The sequence below is a fragment of the Oryctolagus cuniculus genome, chromosome 6 (genome assembly GCF_964237555.1).
Source record: "Oryctolagus cuniculus chromosome 6, mOryCun1.1, whole genome shotgun sequence".
NCBI lineage: Eukaryota > Metazoa > Chordata > Mammalia > Lagomorpha > Leporidae > Oryctolagus > Oryctolagus cuniculus.
Genome location: NC_091437.1, coordinates 8,930,507 through 8,948,683, shown reverse-complemented (window position 1 = coordinate 8,948,683; position 18,177 = coordinate 8,930,507). Strand labels below are relative to the sequence as shown.

At 48.0% G+C, this 18,177-nt stretch overlaps 1 protein-coding gene and 1 long non-coding RNA gene across 4 annotated transcripts in view; one reads left to right on the top strand and one right to left on the bottom strand.

Annotated features, from left to right (window-relative positions):
• Positions 1-308: 308 nt before the first annotated feature.
• LOC138850126 (uncharacterized) lies at positions 309-14,767 on the bottom strand. Of its 3 annotated transcripts, none has more exons than XR_011389654.1 (6): positions 14,631-14,767; positions 13,794-13,921; positions 7,955-7,996; positions 4,484-4,588; positions 2,410-2,733; positions 309-674 (listed from the first exon to the last, which is right to left on the bottom strand). It is a non-coding gene; the product is annotated as an uncharacterized lncRNA (long non-coding RNA). The 3 variants fall into 3 exon arrangements; XR_011389656.1 differs by having other exon boundaries at positions 7,955-7,993; XR_011389655.1 differs by lacking the exon at positions 7,955-7,996.
• The window catches only part of DTWD2 (DTW domain containing 2), a 157,689-nt gene continuing 154,270 nt past the window's right edge, over positions 14,759-18,177 (top strand). Inside the window, exon 1 of the mRNA XM_070076035.1 lies at positions 14,759-15,074. Coding sequence (XP_069932136.1) covers positions 14,884-15,074 — 191 coding nt within the window. The 5' untranslated portion in view covers positions 14,759-14,883. The remainder of the gene's footprint in view (positions 15,075-18,177) is intronic.

Here is an 18,177-nt window from a genome sequence, read left to right as displayed (position 1 = left end):
TTACAGACAGTGAGAGAGACAGAAAGGTCCTCCCTCTGCTGGTTCACTCCCCCAATGGCCGCCACAGCCGGTGCTGCGCCAATCGGAAGCCAGGAGCTGGGCGCCTCCCCCCACCCACCCGGTCTCCCAAGTGGGTGCAGGGACCCAAGCACCTGGGCCATCCTCCACTGCCCTCCCGGGCCACAGCAAAGAGCTGGACTGGAAGAGGAGCAACTGGGACCAGCACCCGGCGCCCCAACCGGGACTAGAACCCAGGGTGCCGGCACCTTGGACAGAGGAACAGCCAAGTAAGCCACGGCACCAGCCTATTTATTTTTTAAAGATTTATTTATTTATTTCAAAGGCAGAGTTATAGAAAGGCAGAGGCAGAGAGAAAGACAGAGAGAGAGAGAGAGATCTTCCATCTGCTGGCTCACTCCCCACATGACAGCAAGGGCCAGAGCTGCACTGATTTGAAGCCAGGAACCAGGAGCTTCTTCCAGGTCTCCCATGCGGTGCAGGGGCCCAAGTACTGGGGCCATCTTCTCCTGCTATCACAGGCCATAACAGAGCTTGATCGGAAGAAAAGCATCCAGGACGTGGACTGGCGCTCATATAGGATGCTTGCGCCACAGGCGGAAGCTTAGCCTACTATGGCACAGTACTGGCCCTATTTATTTATTTTTTTAAGGAACCTAAGTGAAGGAAGAAGAACAAGTATATATACATATATAAATACATGTATATATACACAGCTTGTGTTGTATTAGTATTCTTATTTACCATTTCTGGTCTTATTCATTTGTCCCTGTGGATTCCATTCACCATCTGGAGTCATTTCCTTAGGTAAACATAGCTTTCATTTTTTTATTTTAATTTTTTTGACAGGCAGAGTTAGACAGTGAGAGAGAGTGAGAGACAGAGAGAAAGGTCTTCCTTCCGTTGGTTCACCCCCCAAATGGCCGCTACGGCCAGCGTGTTGCGCCAATCCGAAGCCTGGAGCCAGGTGCTTCAGTGCTTCCTCCTGGTCTCCCATGGGGTGCAGGGCCCAAGGACCTGTGCCATCCTCCCCTGCCCTCCCGGGCCACAGCAGAGAGCTGGACTGGAAGAGGAGCAACTGGGACAGAATCCGGTGCCCCAACCGGGACTAGAACCCGGAATGCCGGCGCCACAGGTGGAGGATTAGCCTGGTGAGCCGCGGTGTGGGCCCAACATTGCTTTCTTAAATACACTTCCTTGTGCTGTTGTTGGTAAAAATATTAGGAGTGTACTTCAAAAAGTTTGTGGAAAAATGGAATGGAAAAATAATGGGCATTTCCCACAAACTTTTTGAAAACCCCTCATTACATTCCTACATGTTAGATGCTCAACAATATATTATATACCTATTGTTTTACACAATTGCTGTTTCATGTATTTGAATCTGTTATTGTATATCTCAAGGTAACATTTTGAAACACATATGAGTATATACAGCATGAAATGACACAATTGTCAAAATAAAATGTGACCTTACCTTGCTGCCTTATTCATGGTCACAGCACCTGAATAACTCTGGGCAGACTTTCAGATTACAATACATGATTCACCATGGTCCTCATGCTAAATCTCCACACAGGCTGCAGAACTGCCTCTCTCTGCCCTTTGACCTACTGCTGCTTCTCACTCACTCCCTGCCTTTATTAGTTACAGTTCTACTCTATGCTTTCAGGTGTTTAAGATTCCACCTGTAAGTGACATCATGCAGAATTTTTTTCCTTCTGTATCTGGCTGATTTCACTTAACTTCATGTCCTCCAAGAGCATCCATGCTGTTCTGAGTTAAGGCTAAATAACGCTCCATTATATAAACCACAGCATCTCTGTATACAATAGCTGCTGCTCTCTAAACCAGTGAGGAAAGGAGAATAAATATGTATTTATGGTGTCATATATAATTACATACTATAGAGGAAAGCCTCAATCTCCCATCAGATGTGTTTATTACTCTCTCTGTGTGCATTTAATAGTAATTCTAATCAAATGCCACCAGTCTTTCTTATCTTCTCCCATTGCTTGTTGGTCTCTTTCCTCTCCCTTAGGGGAGCCTATCTCAGCAGGATTCCCAGCGTCATTTACTCAGCTGCTAAAGGGGGAGGGCCGGACTGAGCTTCAGCTGGCTGCATCTGTCATCCACTTGAGAAGGTCGGCTTCACTGCTTTCTGTTTTCCTTTCGCTGTATCACTTCTCTTTTCCCGTTGTGGTGCTTCTGGAACTCACCTTCTGAATAGGCTACATATGCTCAAGTCCTCAGCTGAGGCTGTGTTTCCCGAGAGCCCCACCCACTGATCCCATGCACCAGAAATAGTCTTCTAAAAACTGCCAACACACAGAACTAAAGCGTAACATTCCGTGAACTCTAGTGAGAAGCGTTTCACCCTCCCTTCCTTACCTTTAAACATTCAGTGCTTCCATGTCATTTTAAAATAGAACTTGACTATGAATATTGGTTTCGTTTATGAGTTAAATTAAAGGTGTCCAGCTAGGAAGGAAGAAGGAAGGAAATAAAACAGGAAAGGAGAAGAAAAAAATAAATCCCCATGCAGGGTGAATGTTCTGTCCTTGGTGGCCTTTGTGCATCATGAACGTTTGCAGCGTGTCATTTGATCCAGATATCCACGTCTCCAAGGATCAACAGTAGGAATAAATCAATACTGAAGCCTTGACTTTGACATCAGGCTGAAAGGAGGGAGTATCACTTTTTCAGATGAGCTATCTGTGAAAAAAATTTGATTAAAAAAGCCTCATATTTTTTGCCCAACATCTGTGGTTCAGTTTTAGGCTAGGCTAGAATAAAAACAGGAGGGTTCTCAGGTCAGTACCAGCTTAATAAGAGCAGTTCTTCACGTGATATAGCAAAACACCTTCAACCTTTTAAAGAAAATAAAGAAAAATCCAGGGGCAGACATTGTGGCATAGCAAGTTAAGCCGTAGCCTGCAACGCCGGCATCCTGTTTGGGCACTTGTTCTAAACCTGGCTGCTCCACTTCCCATCCAGCTCCCTACTATTGCTCCTGGGAAAGCAGTGGAAGATTGCCCAAATGCTTGAGCCCCTGTCATCCACATGGGAGACCTGGAAGAAGCCTTGGGCTCTTGGCTCTGACCTGGCACAGCCCTGGTCAATGTGGCCTTTTGAAGAGTGAAAAAGTGAATGGAAGATCTGTCCCTTCCTCTCTCTGTAATTATTCCTTTCAATAAAAAAGCTAAATCTTTTTAAAAATTCTAAAATCATTTATAGCTAAAATTTAATTGATAAATGAAAAAGAAATTTGATTCAGTTATTCACAAGATTATTCATGATGAGACAACTCACATATATTTTAAAATTATTATATATATAATCAACTTCATTTTACAAACAAAAATGACATAAATTAGAGAGATGTAGCCTTTTAGAAAAGATACATTCTTTGGTCTCTTATTGTTTGTACAGAAATTTTCTTCAGAAAAATGCTTTTTGGTGAAGGACAGTGAGTGTAGTTATTTAAGAAGTTGTCTTTTCCTTCAGATAGTGAGTTTGATTGAAGATCAGATTCTTCATCGGTCTCTGAGTTAATCTTGCTCCCAGTTGGAGACCGCTTCTTCCTCAAATCCATTGCTGTGTCTGGCGTGTTGTGAATGGATCCTTCACTGGAACCATTCACCTATTTGATGTGCTAGTTAAACATCTGAAATCCCAAACAGGTTATGTGATGGGACTCTAAATTTACTACAGCTTTGGGCCTTGGCTGTTGTCTTCACCCAAGTAGCATTACATTTCCAAATTCCTACCTGGGTTCTGAGACACACACACATACACACACACACACAGAGTCAAGTCCTGGCTGAGTCACTGTTTTTGGTGAATGATTAAAGACAAGACAGATTGTCCAATAAGTGACCCTAGAAGTTCTCCTTTTGTGGTCTGGAGGAACTAGGTGGAGCTGAGGACTCCTCCCCTTCACCAGTGGAAGCCACGGGGTTTGGAACAACTTCTGGTAGCAGTGGCTCCCTGTCTCCCTACTGGGAAGAGTTGTGCGTAAACCAGCTTCCCACAGGAACTTATCAGTAGTGTTGCCAGACAATAACAGCACCTAAACTCAGACCACTTAGCCCTGCTGTGTGGACTTCATGTTCCTTGCTCATTAAGTCCACTTGCACCTTGCCCTATAAAGGAACAGGGGGTGGGACCCTCTTGCGAAGCACAGACCTTCAGGCACCCCGCTGCACCCTGACCCTCCCTAGCATGCCTCTAGACAAGATGCCCAGAGACTGCTGGGACCCTTCTGCCTGTGGCATACACCAAGGGGATGGCAGATGTTTGCACTGTGGTATTTCTCTTCTCCCACTCTTAAAAAGGAAAACACAGTACTTACCTCACAGGATTGTTCTGAAAGTTAAAATTAGTTATTCATTCAACTCATGTGTAAAGCACTGTTGAAATGGCTCTTATGTAAATGTTTGCTACACAGATTAAAATAAGTCACCTTTGAGAGAGTTGCGTCATGAGAAGAGCAAGCATTTCCGAGTCACAGACCTGGCTTTCCATTCTGACTTTGCTGCTTGTGCCCCTGTGACATCAAGTCCTTAACCTGCAGAATTTCAGAGAGGGCGTGAGTCTTAGATGATGCCTATAAAAGGATCAAGTACACACACTAGTCCACGTTCAATAAATTGCTCATCTGCCTCCCTTTCTGCCTTCCTCCTTACTTCTACCCTTGCATGCTTCTTAACCCATTCTTTCTTTTCCTCTTTGGTCTACTCATCTGGATTCCCCTCAGTTTTTCCCCAAACTGATAGGACATGCTTTTCCCAACTCCACACATTCCACACACAAGCTGCATGGAATACAGGAATGCATCCTTAGTGGATGTGGGTATGGGGTTGGTGCACATCCTGCCAGGCCTCTTACCGCCTACCCCATGAGAGGTGAGGTGATGATAGTTGTTTCAAGTTCAGTGTGATATGCATTACTATACACACCAGTAGTAATCAGAATTGCATCTTTATGCAAATCTGGGCTGCTGTTTGCTTCCCTCTCCTGGTGAGTTTCACCTGTTGTATTTCTTGAGAGAACAGCATTAATTTGGAGAGATGTAGTAAATAAAGTAATTCTAGACTAGCCACCAAAGATCCACTCTCCCTGCTTCTCTTTCTCAGGATCTGAGATGGTGTCATCGTTTTGTATAGTGATTTCACTCTGATGTCAGTGGAGCCAGAAAGACTAGGAGAAACTGAGACTCGGAATGAGACATTATGTTGCCGTCCTGGATATGTATATGATGATGAGCTCTGTTGTGACAGTGACTTCAAGTCCCAGGTAGATAGTCAAATCACTGGAGAGGCAGATTTAATACAGTAGGGACTGCTGGAGACTCTGGCAAAATGGAGAACCTGTGTCTGTCCCAGAGACATTAAAATAGATGCATTTCAAGCATTGGGAATTGCAAACCACATTTGTTAGTGAACTAAATTTCCCTGAGGGCTATCAGTTGGAAATATCCCTCAGACCTATACAACTTGGACTCCAGGGAATACAGCAAAAGGTAAGGGTAGAGAGTCAGTAAAGAGATCAGCATCTAGATGGTCCAAGCAGGTGGAATGGGGTGACTGGAGAGAGTTGTCATGGCACACAGTGTGCAGGAAGGAAGCCAGTAGTTAACAGAGACCCAGTTCCATGAATAAGAGTGGCAGTGAAGAATGCCAGACCCTCAGTGATAGGAGGGCAAACAAGGCAGAGTTTCCAATCAGGCAGGCCAAGGTTATGAGCCTGGGAATCATTATTGGGAATTAGAACTGGATGCAAGAAATGGCAAAACAGTGTTACCACTTACTACTGAATCACGTGCATATTTAACTAGTGATCCTTCAAACCCTTAAATATTTCCAAAACTGCTTTTAATTGCTTATTAGAGAAGACTCAGCAAATACAGAGGCCGGTGCTGAGACGCAGTGTACTAAAGACCCTACATGTGGCACTGGCATCCCATATGGTCACTGGTTCGAGTCCCAGCTCTCCACTTCCCTTCCAACTATCTGCTTATGTGCCTAGGAAAGCAGAAGATGGCTCAGTCCTTGGGCCCCTGTGCCCATGTGGGAGACCCTGATGAAGCTGCTGGTTTTGGATCAGCTCAGCTCTGGTCGTTGCAGCCATTTGGGGAGTGAATTAATGAATGAGCACCTCACTCTTTCTGTCTCTACCTCTCTCTGTAACTCTTTCAAATAAATTAATACTTAAAATAAATTCAGAAAACACAAAAAGCATAATAAGAACGAACTTTGGGATTTTCCTTCTTGAGGGTAGACAAGATAGTTTCCAAATTTTGAGGCCATGTAGGGAATCAAAAGCTTTTGCCCTTTGTAGGGAGGACTTGTGGGGTAAGGGGACAGGAAACCGGGGCAGAGCTTAGAATGGGCTGTCTACGTCTCATGAATTTTCTAGAGCAGCACTGATTCAGACCTTTTCTGATTTTTGTCATGTTTGATTTGAAAACATTGTATTCAGGACCCAAAATATTCAACATAGCCCTTATCCAGCTGGATCTTCAGTATTCATAATACAGCTTAACCTATTTTAAGAATTATAGACTCTCAGGATATCAAGTATTTACATCTTATTAAGATGCATGTTCTAAATTCCTTTCTGGGGGTTATGGGCTAGTGTGGATTATAGACACTGCTGATCTTTTGCTTCATGGATTCTGTTGTGTTAGAATAATTCTGATTTGGCTAAATACATGCATAGGAGAATATGAATCTTTTCAGGCTTCGACTACTGACCTGTTTTTATGAGCTGTCAGCCCTTGCACATGGTTTTAGTATGTGAGTGACTTTCAAAGGGCACAGAACAAGTCAGATGACAACTAAATGGTTTGGACCCAAATTAGTTACAGACAGCCATCATGTTGAACTCAAGTTCTGGAGTTTGTATGTAAAAGTTCCAGGCTTCTGGCTTTGTCTGGGCCCAGTCTTAGCCACTGTAGCATTGGGGAGTGAGCCAACAAACAGCAGTGCGTGCTTTCTGTCTGCCTCTCAAATGATTAGAAAACAATTCAGAAAGTTATCAGTCGAATGCGAGACTGAGTGATTGGTTTGTTTTTCAAAAACAGATTTTTAGAAGAGAAATATGACACTTAGAGGAGAAACACTACAACTTGGTGTTCTCTGGGTTATTCTTGAACTGCACTCCCTTCTTCGAAAATAAACAAAATAAATAATTCATCATATGGAGATATAGTGGCATTTTCAATGAATAGGGGCTTTGTGTATCACATGTCTCCAAGACGTAAAACCTAACATTTTTCATGTGTGACGGCTACAGTGACTGCACTCAAGCATTCTAACATCTGATATTCTAACATTATTTGTGTATTTAGTTTTTCTTTAAACTTTTTTTGTAATAACCACATCTGCTTTAACAATTTTGTCATTTTTAATCTTTGTTTTGCAAAAGGTTTTAAAAAGTATGTAAATTGCCTATACAATGGAAATTTGAAAAAATAGAATAAAAGAGATAAGAAATTAAATTATAAATATTCTCAAAGGAATTTATGTGATGGATATTTTCCCCATAGTTTTTAGCTCACGGTATTTATACAGTTACTGCTTGAAGAAACAATGGTAAGAAATGTCTGTATCTGAATCACCAATGAATGTTTAATGGATTAGTTAAGAAACAGCAATGCAGGAAATAGAAATTCTAATATTAGCTCCTTGTGATGTAATTTCATGATGTCAAACCACTCAGCTCTGTTATCCCAATTTTGTGCCTTATAAAATTGTGGAAACTATTAATAGATAAACGGTTCAGAGGATGAGAAGAATGAAAGACTTCACGATAAAGAGAAACAGGACAGGAGTTGGAAGAAACGGCTCCGAAGCACAGTCTCGTCAGTTAAGGTGGCCTGGAAGAGTCACACGAGACGCTTCATGTTCCAGAGGCTGTCAGTTTTCCTCACCTCTCAAAAACAGATGATAAAACTTGTGTGTATCTTCTTCTACTATAAAGAGAACGGAATTAAATAATGTTGATAAAAGGGCTTTGTAAATTACAGAATGCTGTATAAAAGCAAATAGTTATTTCAGAAACAACACTAGGACGTCGCTGGAGTACCATGTGTCATGGCATGGGCTTCCATTTAACGGGGCTGCTTGGTTTCAGGTGCTTCAAGGGGACTATCAGTGACAAGGCTATGTCACGTTTCTCTCTGAAGGAATTTCTAGGTGGTTCTGAGAATAAAATTCAAAGAATATTTAGAATTTTGATTTTAGTTTTGCTAAATCACCCCAATGCTATTTCAGTGATTTATATGTGTTTTGAGAACTATCAGATTTCCCCATTGTCATTTGCTCCCCATTCCTTAAACCGAATTCCAACCTCATAAACAGTAAACTAGAAACAGATGTGTATAGAAGAACCACTGGTCATCTTTGTATTCCAGATGTCTTGGAATTCTACGATATAATCAAAAGGATTTGAAAAGATCTTGTGCTGGGGCCCGGGTTGTGGCACAGGGGGTTAAGCCGCTTCTGGTGGTGCAAGGCATCCTGTATCAGAGTGCCATCTGAGTCTGGCTATTTTGCTTCCCACCCAGCTTCCTGTTAATGCACAAATGAAACTAGCGGGTGACGCCCCAAACACCCATGTGGGAAGCCAGATGGAATTCCTGGCTCCTGACTTTGGCCTGGTCCAGCCCTAGCTATGACACCTGTTTGGGGAGTGAGCCATATAGGCTAGAAGCTCTCTGTCTCTTTTTCCCTTTCAAAGAAATAAATAATAACTAAATAAATAATATTAAATGATATTTAAAAAGCAAAGATCTTGTGGAGCTAGTTTTGCTCTACTGAAAGTTAACATGGAATAGTGAGGGTTCATTTCGTTTGCTGTCCCTTCTGAAATAAAACAAACATCAGGTATTTCTAGGGTTGAGTTCCTGTTTTTTTTTTTAATCAAAACAATTTTTTAAAAAATTTTTTGACAGGCAGAGTGGACAGTGAGAGAGAGAGAGAAAGGTCTTCCTTTTCCATTGGTTCACCCCCCAATGGCTGCTGCGGCAGGCGGCCAGCGCACTGCGCTGATCCGAAGCCAGGAGCCAGGTGCTTCTGGTCTCCCATGCAGGTGCAGGGCCCAAGCACTTGGGCCATCCTCCACTGCACTCCCGGGCTACAGCAGAGAGCTAGACTGGAAGAGGAGCAACCGGAACAGAATCCAGGGCCCTGACTGGGACTAGAACCTGGGGTGCTGGCACCACAGGCGGAGGATTAGCCTATTGAGCCACGGCGCCGGCAAATCAAAACAATTTTTAAAAAAGATTTATTTTATTTTATTTTAAGGTAGAGTTACAAAGAGAAAGAACAAAAGAGAAAGAGAGAATCTCCCATCTGCTGGTTCACTCCCCAAATGGCTGCAACAACTGGGGCTAGACCATGCAGAAGCCAGGAGCCAGGACGTTCTTCAGATCTCCCACATGGGTGCAGGGGTACGGTGACTTGGGCCATCTTCTGCTGCCTTCCCAGGATATTAGCAGGGAGTCTGGACTGGAAGTGAAGCAGCCAGGACGTGAACCAGCATCTATATGGGATGCCAACATGGCATGTGACAGCTTTACCTATCATACCACAATGCTGGCCCCCCAACAAAAGCATTTTTCATAATACTAAAATTAATTTCAAAGCTGAAATTTCCCTAATATTCAGGACTCCTATATCCAATGGCATACTTGATATTCCCACTTAATTTCAGTGTTGGCTGTTTAAAACAGCATGGACAGAACAGAATTCTTGGTAGCTTACCTGCTACCTCTCTTCTCAAAACACATTGTTTACCCCAGTCTTCCCTTTCTCAACTGATGAAACCATTACTCAGTTACTGTCTTATCGTTCAGTTAAAAATCTGTTTCCATGATTCTTCTACTTTACCCTACATATTTAAATCATCAACCAATTTTCTGACTTCACTCTAAAACACAGCCTTAATATTTTTGTTACTTTCCATTTCTGTTATTACCCTATTATACATAAGCCCCCACCTCTTTCTCTCACATTTTTTAGCCATTTAACAGAAACTACAGACACAATGTTTCATTACCCCTAAATACTTCAGTGTTTAATTTCCAAATGTAAGGAGGTTCTCTTAAAAAGCCACAAGTTTTAAAACAAGGAAGCTCTCGTTGATGTAATACTTTTACCTACTCTAGAGAACTTTTTCAGATTTCTCCACAGATGTAAATAAGAGATACTCACTTTTAATACCTTAAGTCTACAGAACAACAGAACTGTGTTGTCCTCATGATGGCAAGCACAGTCCATGAACAGCAGGACTATGGAATCTGTTCTTCTAGTTGTTTATACAGCACCTTTATGAAAACTCAAGAAAGGAAGTGGGCGACTGGGTATGCCTAGCACTGCCTTGTGGTGGATCTCTCATTCGTAACTTGAAATGTCTGGTCTTTAGTCCCATCACAACTGTAAGGTATGGAAGGTGACCTCTGAGGACCCCCTGGTTCTGCAATTCCATAATTTAGGGATGGCTTGTCTCAGGCTGAACTCTGGCACTGTGTTGAGACTGTTAGCAGCTGGGTTCCCAGCATGAAGGAAGTGGTGATGAAAGACAATTCTTGCCCTCAAGGTCCTCACAGGCTGCTGTCCGAGCTCACGTACCGGGGCAAGGATGTAGCTTGGGAGGAAGACGCGAGTGAAACCGGGGCTCTCTCTGCTCTAGGATTTTAATTCTGATATTCTGATTAACGAACTTGGACTGTGAAAGCTAAACGTTACCAATAATTACTTTTGCAATATTTTTCCTAGAGATATTTGAAGAATAAAAGGAAACTTCCAGAATGCTTGTAGTGAGTTCCTATTTCCCTCCACACTTCAGGGTCAAAACAGAACGATTGGAAAGGAGAGATGAGATCAGGGCTTGTGACTTTCAGTTACTGGCTCAGATGAGATGACAAACAGGACATGTTAGAAGAGGGTGCTCAGTGGGCTCAGAGCTGTCAGGAGTTCCATGTTTTTTTTTTTTTTTTTTTTTTTTTTTTTTATCCTAAAGGCACGTCAAGATCAGGATTTTTAATTCTCTTAGGTAGACATTTTAACATATGGATTGACACCCATAAATCTAGACCACTGGCGTCAGCTTTGGATTCCCTGATGAGGGCTGAGTGGGTGGGGCTCCCACACGCAGATGGAGCCTGTCCTCCTTCATCACTTGGTGGAGCCTCCCCCTCCATCGTGTTTGGCTTTTGCTTTTCTCCCACTCTCTTTCTTTCTCCACTGACAGGTGTTTTATTTAGCCTTAAAGGTAATTATTTTACTGGGCACTGTCCCAATCTCTTTATGTTGAACACAATCAGCTGATTATCTGTCATCCCTCTAGGTAACGACAGAAGACACCTTATATAGCACAGTCCTACAAGGACAGGAGTGGGAGGAAGAAAGGGAAGAAGACAGATCTCCCTTTGGTACAAAAAATGCTCTGGGGGTGATACCTATGCAGCCAAAGATGACAGAAAGAAATGACTGGGGTAATAAATTACTACTGTGGTGAGAATGTCCCCCAAGTTGGATTGTGATATATTACAAAACAACATATAATCCACTGTAGAACATGGAGGAGAGAAACCTGAGTTATATTCTTTTGTTATGAGACAAACCCATTACTTTCAGTAAATTGCAATGGTTCACAACTCAGGTGGTCATCTAGATCAGTACAGAGCGACAGACTCTGTTCCACTAGGTTTGTGGTAGAATCAGAGTTTTTCAAGTCATGATGAACGCTCCATAGAGAACTCTAATCATCCCAAACACTGAAGACAAGCATGGAGAGCACAAGACATGCGAATTAAGGAGGCCTGCGTATTCTGTGTGGCCATCTTCCTCTTTGAACCTTGGCCTTCTCATCTGTAAATGTAGGATCTTAGATTAGATCACTCGTTTTCAATTTCCAGGGCAAGACAGAATTTTTGGGAGTATTGATGCCTGTAAGCCTCCCACACAGATCCTGATCTAAGGCCACTGTGCTGAGGTTTCTTGGATGATTCTAACATAAACTAGCCTGAAGAGGTACCACGTCAGACTCTCTCAGTTCTCTTCCTCCTCTAAAATCCAATGGTTTTAGCTGAAGATTCAATTTTTATTTCATTCAAATGGTTAAATTAAAAAATTGCCTGTAATCTGAAATGGATTTTTAAATTTTAACTAACTCCCATGGGAATATTTAATTCTAATTGTAATAATAAGTGTCTCCTGTTACAAAACCAAATGCTGGAGGCCGGTGCTGCGCTTGGGCCCCTGTACCCATGTGGAAGACCTGGAAGATCCTGATTCCTGGCTTCGGATGGGCTCAGCTCTGGCCATGTGGGGAGTGAACCAGCGGATGGAAGATCTCTCTCTGTCTCTCTCTCTGTCTCCCTATAACTCTGCCTTTCAAATAAATAAATAAAAATTTTAAAAAATTGCTGAACCAAAAACATCGAAGCAAACAAGGTGCTTTAAAAAATAATCCTGAGGCTAGGAGATCAAAATTACATGTGTGCATGTTTGTGTAAGAGAAAATAGAGGTAAGACACTTCTAAGTTAATTAACAACCTAGAATTTCAAGAAAACATTAAAGCAAAACTGCACAGCCAGGAAATGTAAAAATCAGAGTAGATTTCTGAGGAAAACCAGGCAGAGAAACAAAGACATTTTTACAAAGAACTGGTGTCAAGACACTTGAAGAAAGAGGCAATAAATTTTATATTGATGGTACAGCTAAAGAAGAAACAGTGCAGGTCTGGTGACAAGTAGGATGAAAGCTAAGAAGCTGTGAAGGGAGGCTGTATCCTGGGACAAAGGATTTGAATCCCTTCACTGGAGTTAGAGGAAGCACTGAAGTGTTTAGGGATGAGGAAGCTGAGGAATCTTCATACATGACTACCTCTCTATCATCAACCAGATCACTAAAGAACTGTTTATGTCAAAATGATGACAGACGTACACAAGGAGCTTGCATTAAACATTAAGCATAACATTAAACATTAAATATAAGCATGCAATGCACTCATTATTAATTCACATGAAAAAGATAGGGAATATTCAGACATTAAGGAAAGTTCATCCGAGGAAATCAAGGAGTGGAATGAATCATAACCACCTTCCACACCCATGACTTCATAGTAGTTAGACTGCTGTTAGATTATAAAATGTCTATTTTTATTTATTTGAAAAGCCCAGCAACAAAGATAAAACCCCCTGCAGATTTCCTCCCTAAATGCGTGCAAATAGCCTGGGCTGGGCCAGGTCCAAGCCGGCAGCCAGAGTTTCGCACGAGGGGGGCAGGGGCTGAGGCATCTACCACCTGATGCCTCCTGGGGTGCGTTAGAGTCGGCGAGGTCCAGAACCAAGACATCCCAAGTGGTGTCTCAGCTGCTACTTCAAACACCTGCCTTGTTATTAGACTTTGATAGAAGTCAACGTTTTCTTGTTCACTATTAAATACTGTTTATATGGCCATTTATTTAGTGCAATATTTGGAAAACACAAGAAGAACGCTCAGACCTTCCATTCCAACATACTGATATAAGTATTGATTTTTGGTTTTTCCGTATGCATATGAGTTTGCAACCATAAATTTAAGTGAGCAGAACTGTGGCCTTACGTTGTCCAAGCCCTGGCACCACCCCGTCAATGTGTTACTTTGCACAGCAAAAGGGAATTAAAGCTGCTGCTTACTTGACTGTTAACAGAAAGACTATTCTAGCTGGAAAGAAAGGCAGAGGGCGCTCCGGAGATGCGGTGGGCAGCAGAGGAACTCACCTCTGCAGTGCTGACCTGGAGGACGGGGCGGGCAATGCCGAGACCATCAGGGAGGAGCTGAGGGCCGCCAGCAGTGAGCAAGGAAACGGGGCCTCCTCCCAACCCTGAACCGCAGTCCCGTGGCATCCCTGTCGGGTTTTTAAGATTTTTAATTATTTTAACAGACTCAGTGTGCTTTGTCGATAGAATTCTAAGAACATAATGACATTCCCTTCCTTCTCCCTTTTGGTTTCTGAAACAGCATTACACACTTACATGACAGCACAAAGCCTTACTACCTCACCACGTGCGTTTAACCAGCGAGAAGACCCCGCGGAGTGGGAAAAGGCATCGCCGTGAGCAGTAGCTGCACGGAGGAAAGACCACGCCACGCCTAACGGCAAACTGCAAGGCAAGCACAGCTCACTCAAACCACAGTGGTGCCGCGGTAACCACCGGTCTCCCGAGGGACACACCGACCAGGGCTGTGTCGGACTGGTGCTGACACAGCGCCCGCTTGAAGCCGCTGCGACGGGGATGAGCGACAGCGACGACGGGAAAGGCGGCGGGGGCCACCTTCACCTCCCGCACTTCGCAGAAGTGAACGCCCACCCCGGCGCCCGAAGGACACCCGGCTCCGGCCGGGCCCGCACCCTCCCCACGGCGCGCGGCTCGGAGGAGGGGTCCCCGGCAGTGCCTGTGGCCAACTGGGAGATGACCAAGACAGCACTCGGCCGGACGCGCTCCCCGGCCTCGCGAAAAACAAAATAGACCCTGCAGTACAAGACTGAGAAAGGCACCAGCCGCGAGACGGGCTTCTGGCGCCTCACCCCCGCCAGCAACGCAAGGTGCGCTCACCTACGCGGCCCCGGGCCCACCCTTCCCTTCCGGGTGTAGGATGGAAACGCCCCCCCAACGCGGGGCTGACCAATGGGCTCGTTCCTTCCCAGCCTTGGGGGCGGGCCCTCGAGGAGCGACTTCGGGGACACGCCGCCCGTACGCGGCGTACGTGCGTACGTGGCCACGTGCGTCGCGAGCCGGTTCCCTCAGCGCGTGGCGCCCCCCGGCGGCCACAAGGACTCAATGCTCCGGCTCCACCTGAGCGCCTGCCATGGAGCCGCAGAGAGAGGCGCGAACGCCCGGGGACCCCACGGCACCGCCGTCCGGGGCCTCCAGATCTCCGACGCCGGATGAGGAGGGGCGGCGGGAGGGCGGCGGCGAAGCGGACGGCGCCGGTGCGGACGGGCTGTGGGCGCTGCCGGTGGAACCGGCCGAGCGGAGGCCGGAGTGCGGCCGCTGCAGGTGACCGCGGGTCCGGGGGCGGGCACTGGCGGCGGCCCCCGGAGGCGGCGGCGCCCCCTGCCGGGGAGGCGGCGCTGCGACCCGGCCCGGGGGCGCCGGCTGGGCGGCCGCGCGGCGGGCTCGGCCCCCGCCCGGAAGCCGCGTGTGCGCGTCCGCGACGAGTCCACCTTACTTCCGGTCAGCCCTTGGGCGCGTTGGGGCCGGGACGCGGCCTCCGTGTGCCGGAGCCGCCCAGGCGTCTGAGGGTGGCGCGGCCGCTCCGGTGCCTCGGTCTTGTCCCGGACACACTAAACCGGGGGCGAGGGTCAGGCGGGGCGGCCGCCCCCGGGGCTAGTGAGCTCAGGTGGAGCACAAAGTCCCCCCCCCCGGGGTCCTCGAGTGACCCCTTCCTCCCGGCCCCCGGACGCGCGAGCCCCGAAGGCGCGTACGAGCACGGAGCGGGCTTTGCAGAGGCCGCCCCTGCACGCTGTCACCCGGGCGTCTGTCTCGCTCCCGCTACCTGACCCTGAGCGAGGCTGCTCCGTCTCGTTTGGGGGTGTAGGACGGGCAGAGAGAACAGGCAGCCCGTGCGCCCGGGGCTTTCGGCCCGAGTGGCTCGCGTGCACGCGTGTGGAGGGCGCGCAGCCGCGAGCAGAGCGGCCACAGGCCCTGGCCTGCCGGGCGGATGAGCAGTCAGGACCGGCAGTGAATGCCCGCGGGAGCCCGCCGCGTCCTGGGCTCGCCGCGCGGTGTGACCGCGTGCTGCCCTGGGGCAGCTCCGTCCACCCGCGGGGTGTGCACTTCTCCCCAGGTTCCCGCGTGGTGTGACCGCGTGCTGCCCTGCGGCAGCTCCGTCCACGCGGGGTGTGCCGGGTTATGCGGGGCTTCTCCCCAGGTTCCCGCGTGGTGTGACCGCGTGCTGCTCTGGGGCAGCTCCGTCCACCCGCGGGGTGTGCACTTCTCCCCAGGTTCCCGCGTGGTGTGACCGCGTGCTGCTCTGCGGTAGCTCCGTCCACGCGGGGTGTGCGGGGCTTCTCCCCAGGTTCCCGCGTGGTGTGACCGCGTGCTGCCCTGGGGCAGCTCCGTCCACCCGCGGGGTGTGCACTTCTCCCCAGGTTCCCGCGCGGTGTGACCGCGTGCTGCCCTGGGGCAGCTCCGTCCACCCGCGGGGGTGTGCACTTCTCCCCAGGTTCCCGCGCGGTGTGACCGCGTGCTGCCCTGGGGCAGCTCCGTCCACGCGGGGTGTGCCGGGGTATGCGGGGCTTCTCCCCAGGTTCCCCCGTGGTGTGACCGCGTGCTGCCCTGGGGCAGCTCCGTCCACCCGCGGGGTGTGCACTTCTCCCCAGGTTCCCGCGCGGTGTGACCGCGTGCTGCCCTGGGGCAGCTCCGTCCACCCGCGGGGGTGTGCGCTTCTCCCCAGGTTCCCGCGCGGTGTGACCGCGTGCTGCTCTGGGGCAGCTCCGTCCACCCGCGGGGTGTGCACTTCTCCCCAGGTTCCCGCGCGGTGTGACCGCGTGCTGCCCTGGGGCAGCTCCGTCCACGCGGGGTGTGCCGGGGTATGCGGGGCTTCTCCCCAGGTTCCCGCGTGGTGTGACCGCGTGCTGCTCTGGGGCAGCTCCGTCCACCCGCCGCGGTGTGCACTTCTCCCCAGGTTCCCGCGTGGTGTGACCGCGTGCTGCCCTGCGACAGCTCCGTCCACCCGCGGGATGTGCACTTCTCCCCAGGTTCCCGCGTGGTGTGACCGCGTGCTGCCCTGGGGTAGTCAGGTAGGAAGTCAGAAATGAGCTTCTGTGTGTGTGACAAAGGCCTAAGGAGTTGACATCTACAGCATCCGCATCTCAAAGCCATCCCCATAACCTTCCAGGTGCAGCCCAGTGTCTGTACTTCAAAGTCCCGCCGGATCCTGATGACCTTGCAGGGAGTCCTGCCCCTTCTACCTGATAACCTTCAGGGTGCAGCCCAGTGTCTGCCCCTTCTGCCCGATAACCATCTTTCCTCTAAGGCGGGGTGATGCCCTCTTAAGTCTGATAACTTAAGAGGGAAAACTCAGAAAGGAATTTTTCGTATTTACATTCAACAAGTCCTTTGTTCGGGAGGAGGAGAGGGAGAGAGAAAAGGCGGGAAGGCAAGACCCATCCCTTTAAAAACCCCAGCCTAAATGTACTCTATGCACTCTCTCTCTGCCCCTACCCTAACAAACCTTGCTATTTTGCTTTCCGCTACTCTCTGTCTCACGCCTGAATTCTGTGTTACGCAAAGACAAGGACCCTTTGCTTCTCCGGTAACAGTAGCACCGCCTGTGGGGGGCTTCTCCCCAGGTTCCCGTGTTGTCTGAGGGTGTGCTGCTCAGGGGCAGCTCTGTCCACGCGGGGTGCGCGCGCGGGGCGGGGGAGCGTCTCCCCAGGTTCCCGGAGCTCCTACGTCCCCGCCTTAGAATCACTCTGCAGTTTGCTGTGAGATCCTGCACTGCCCTGGTAACCTCCATGAAATGAAATCCAGTGTGCCTTTTCCTGTTGATTTTTTTTTAAAAATTTATTTGACAGGTAGAGTTATAGACAGAGAGAGACAGAGAGCAAGGAGCCAGGTGCTTCCTCCTGGTCTCCCACGCAGGTGCAGGGCCCAAGGATCTGGGCCATCCTCCACTGCCCTCCCCGGCCACAGCAGAGAGCTGGACTGGAAGAGGAGCAACCGGGACTAGAACCCGGCATCCATAAGGGAATGCCTGATTTTTTTTTTTTTTTTTTTTTTTTTGGACAGGCAGAGTTAGAGAGAAAGAGCTTCCTTCCGTTGGTTCACTTGGTTCACCCCCAAATGGCTGCCATGGCCGTCGCGCTGCGTCAATCCGAAGCCTGGAGCCAGGCACTTCCTCCTGGTCTCCCATGCGGGCGCAGGGCCCAAGCACTTGGGCCATCCTCCGTTGCCTTCCAGGGCCACAGCAAAGTGCTAGACTGGAAGAGGAGCAACCGGGACAGAACTGGCGCCCCAACTGGGACTAGAACCCGGAGTGCCAGCGCTGCAGGCGGAGGATTAGCCTAGTGAGCCGCGGCGCTGGCTCTGATTTTTTTTTTTTAAATATTTATTTGAAAGGTAGAGTTATAGAGAGACACAGAGAGGGAGAGAGGGG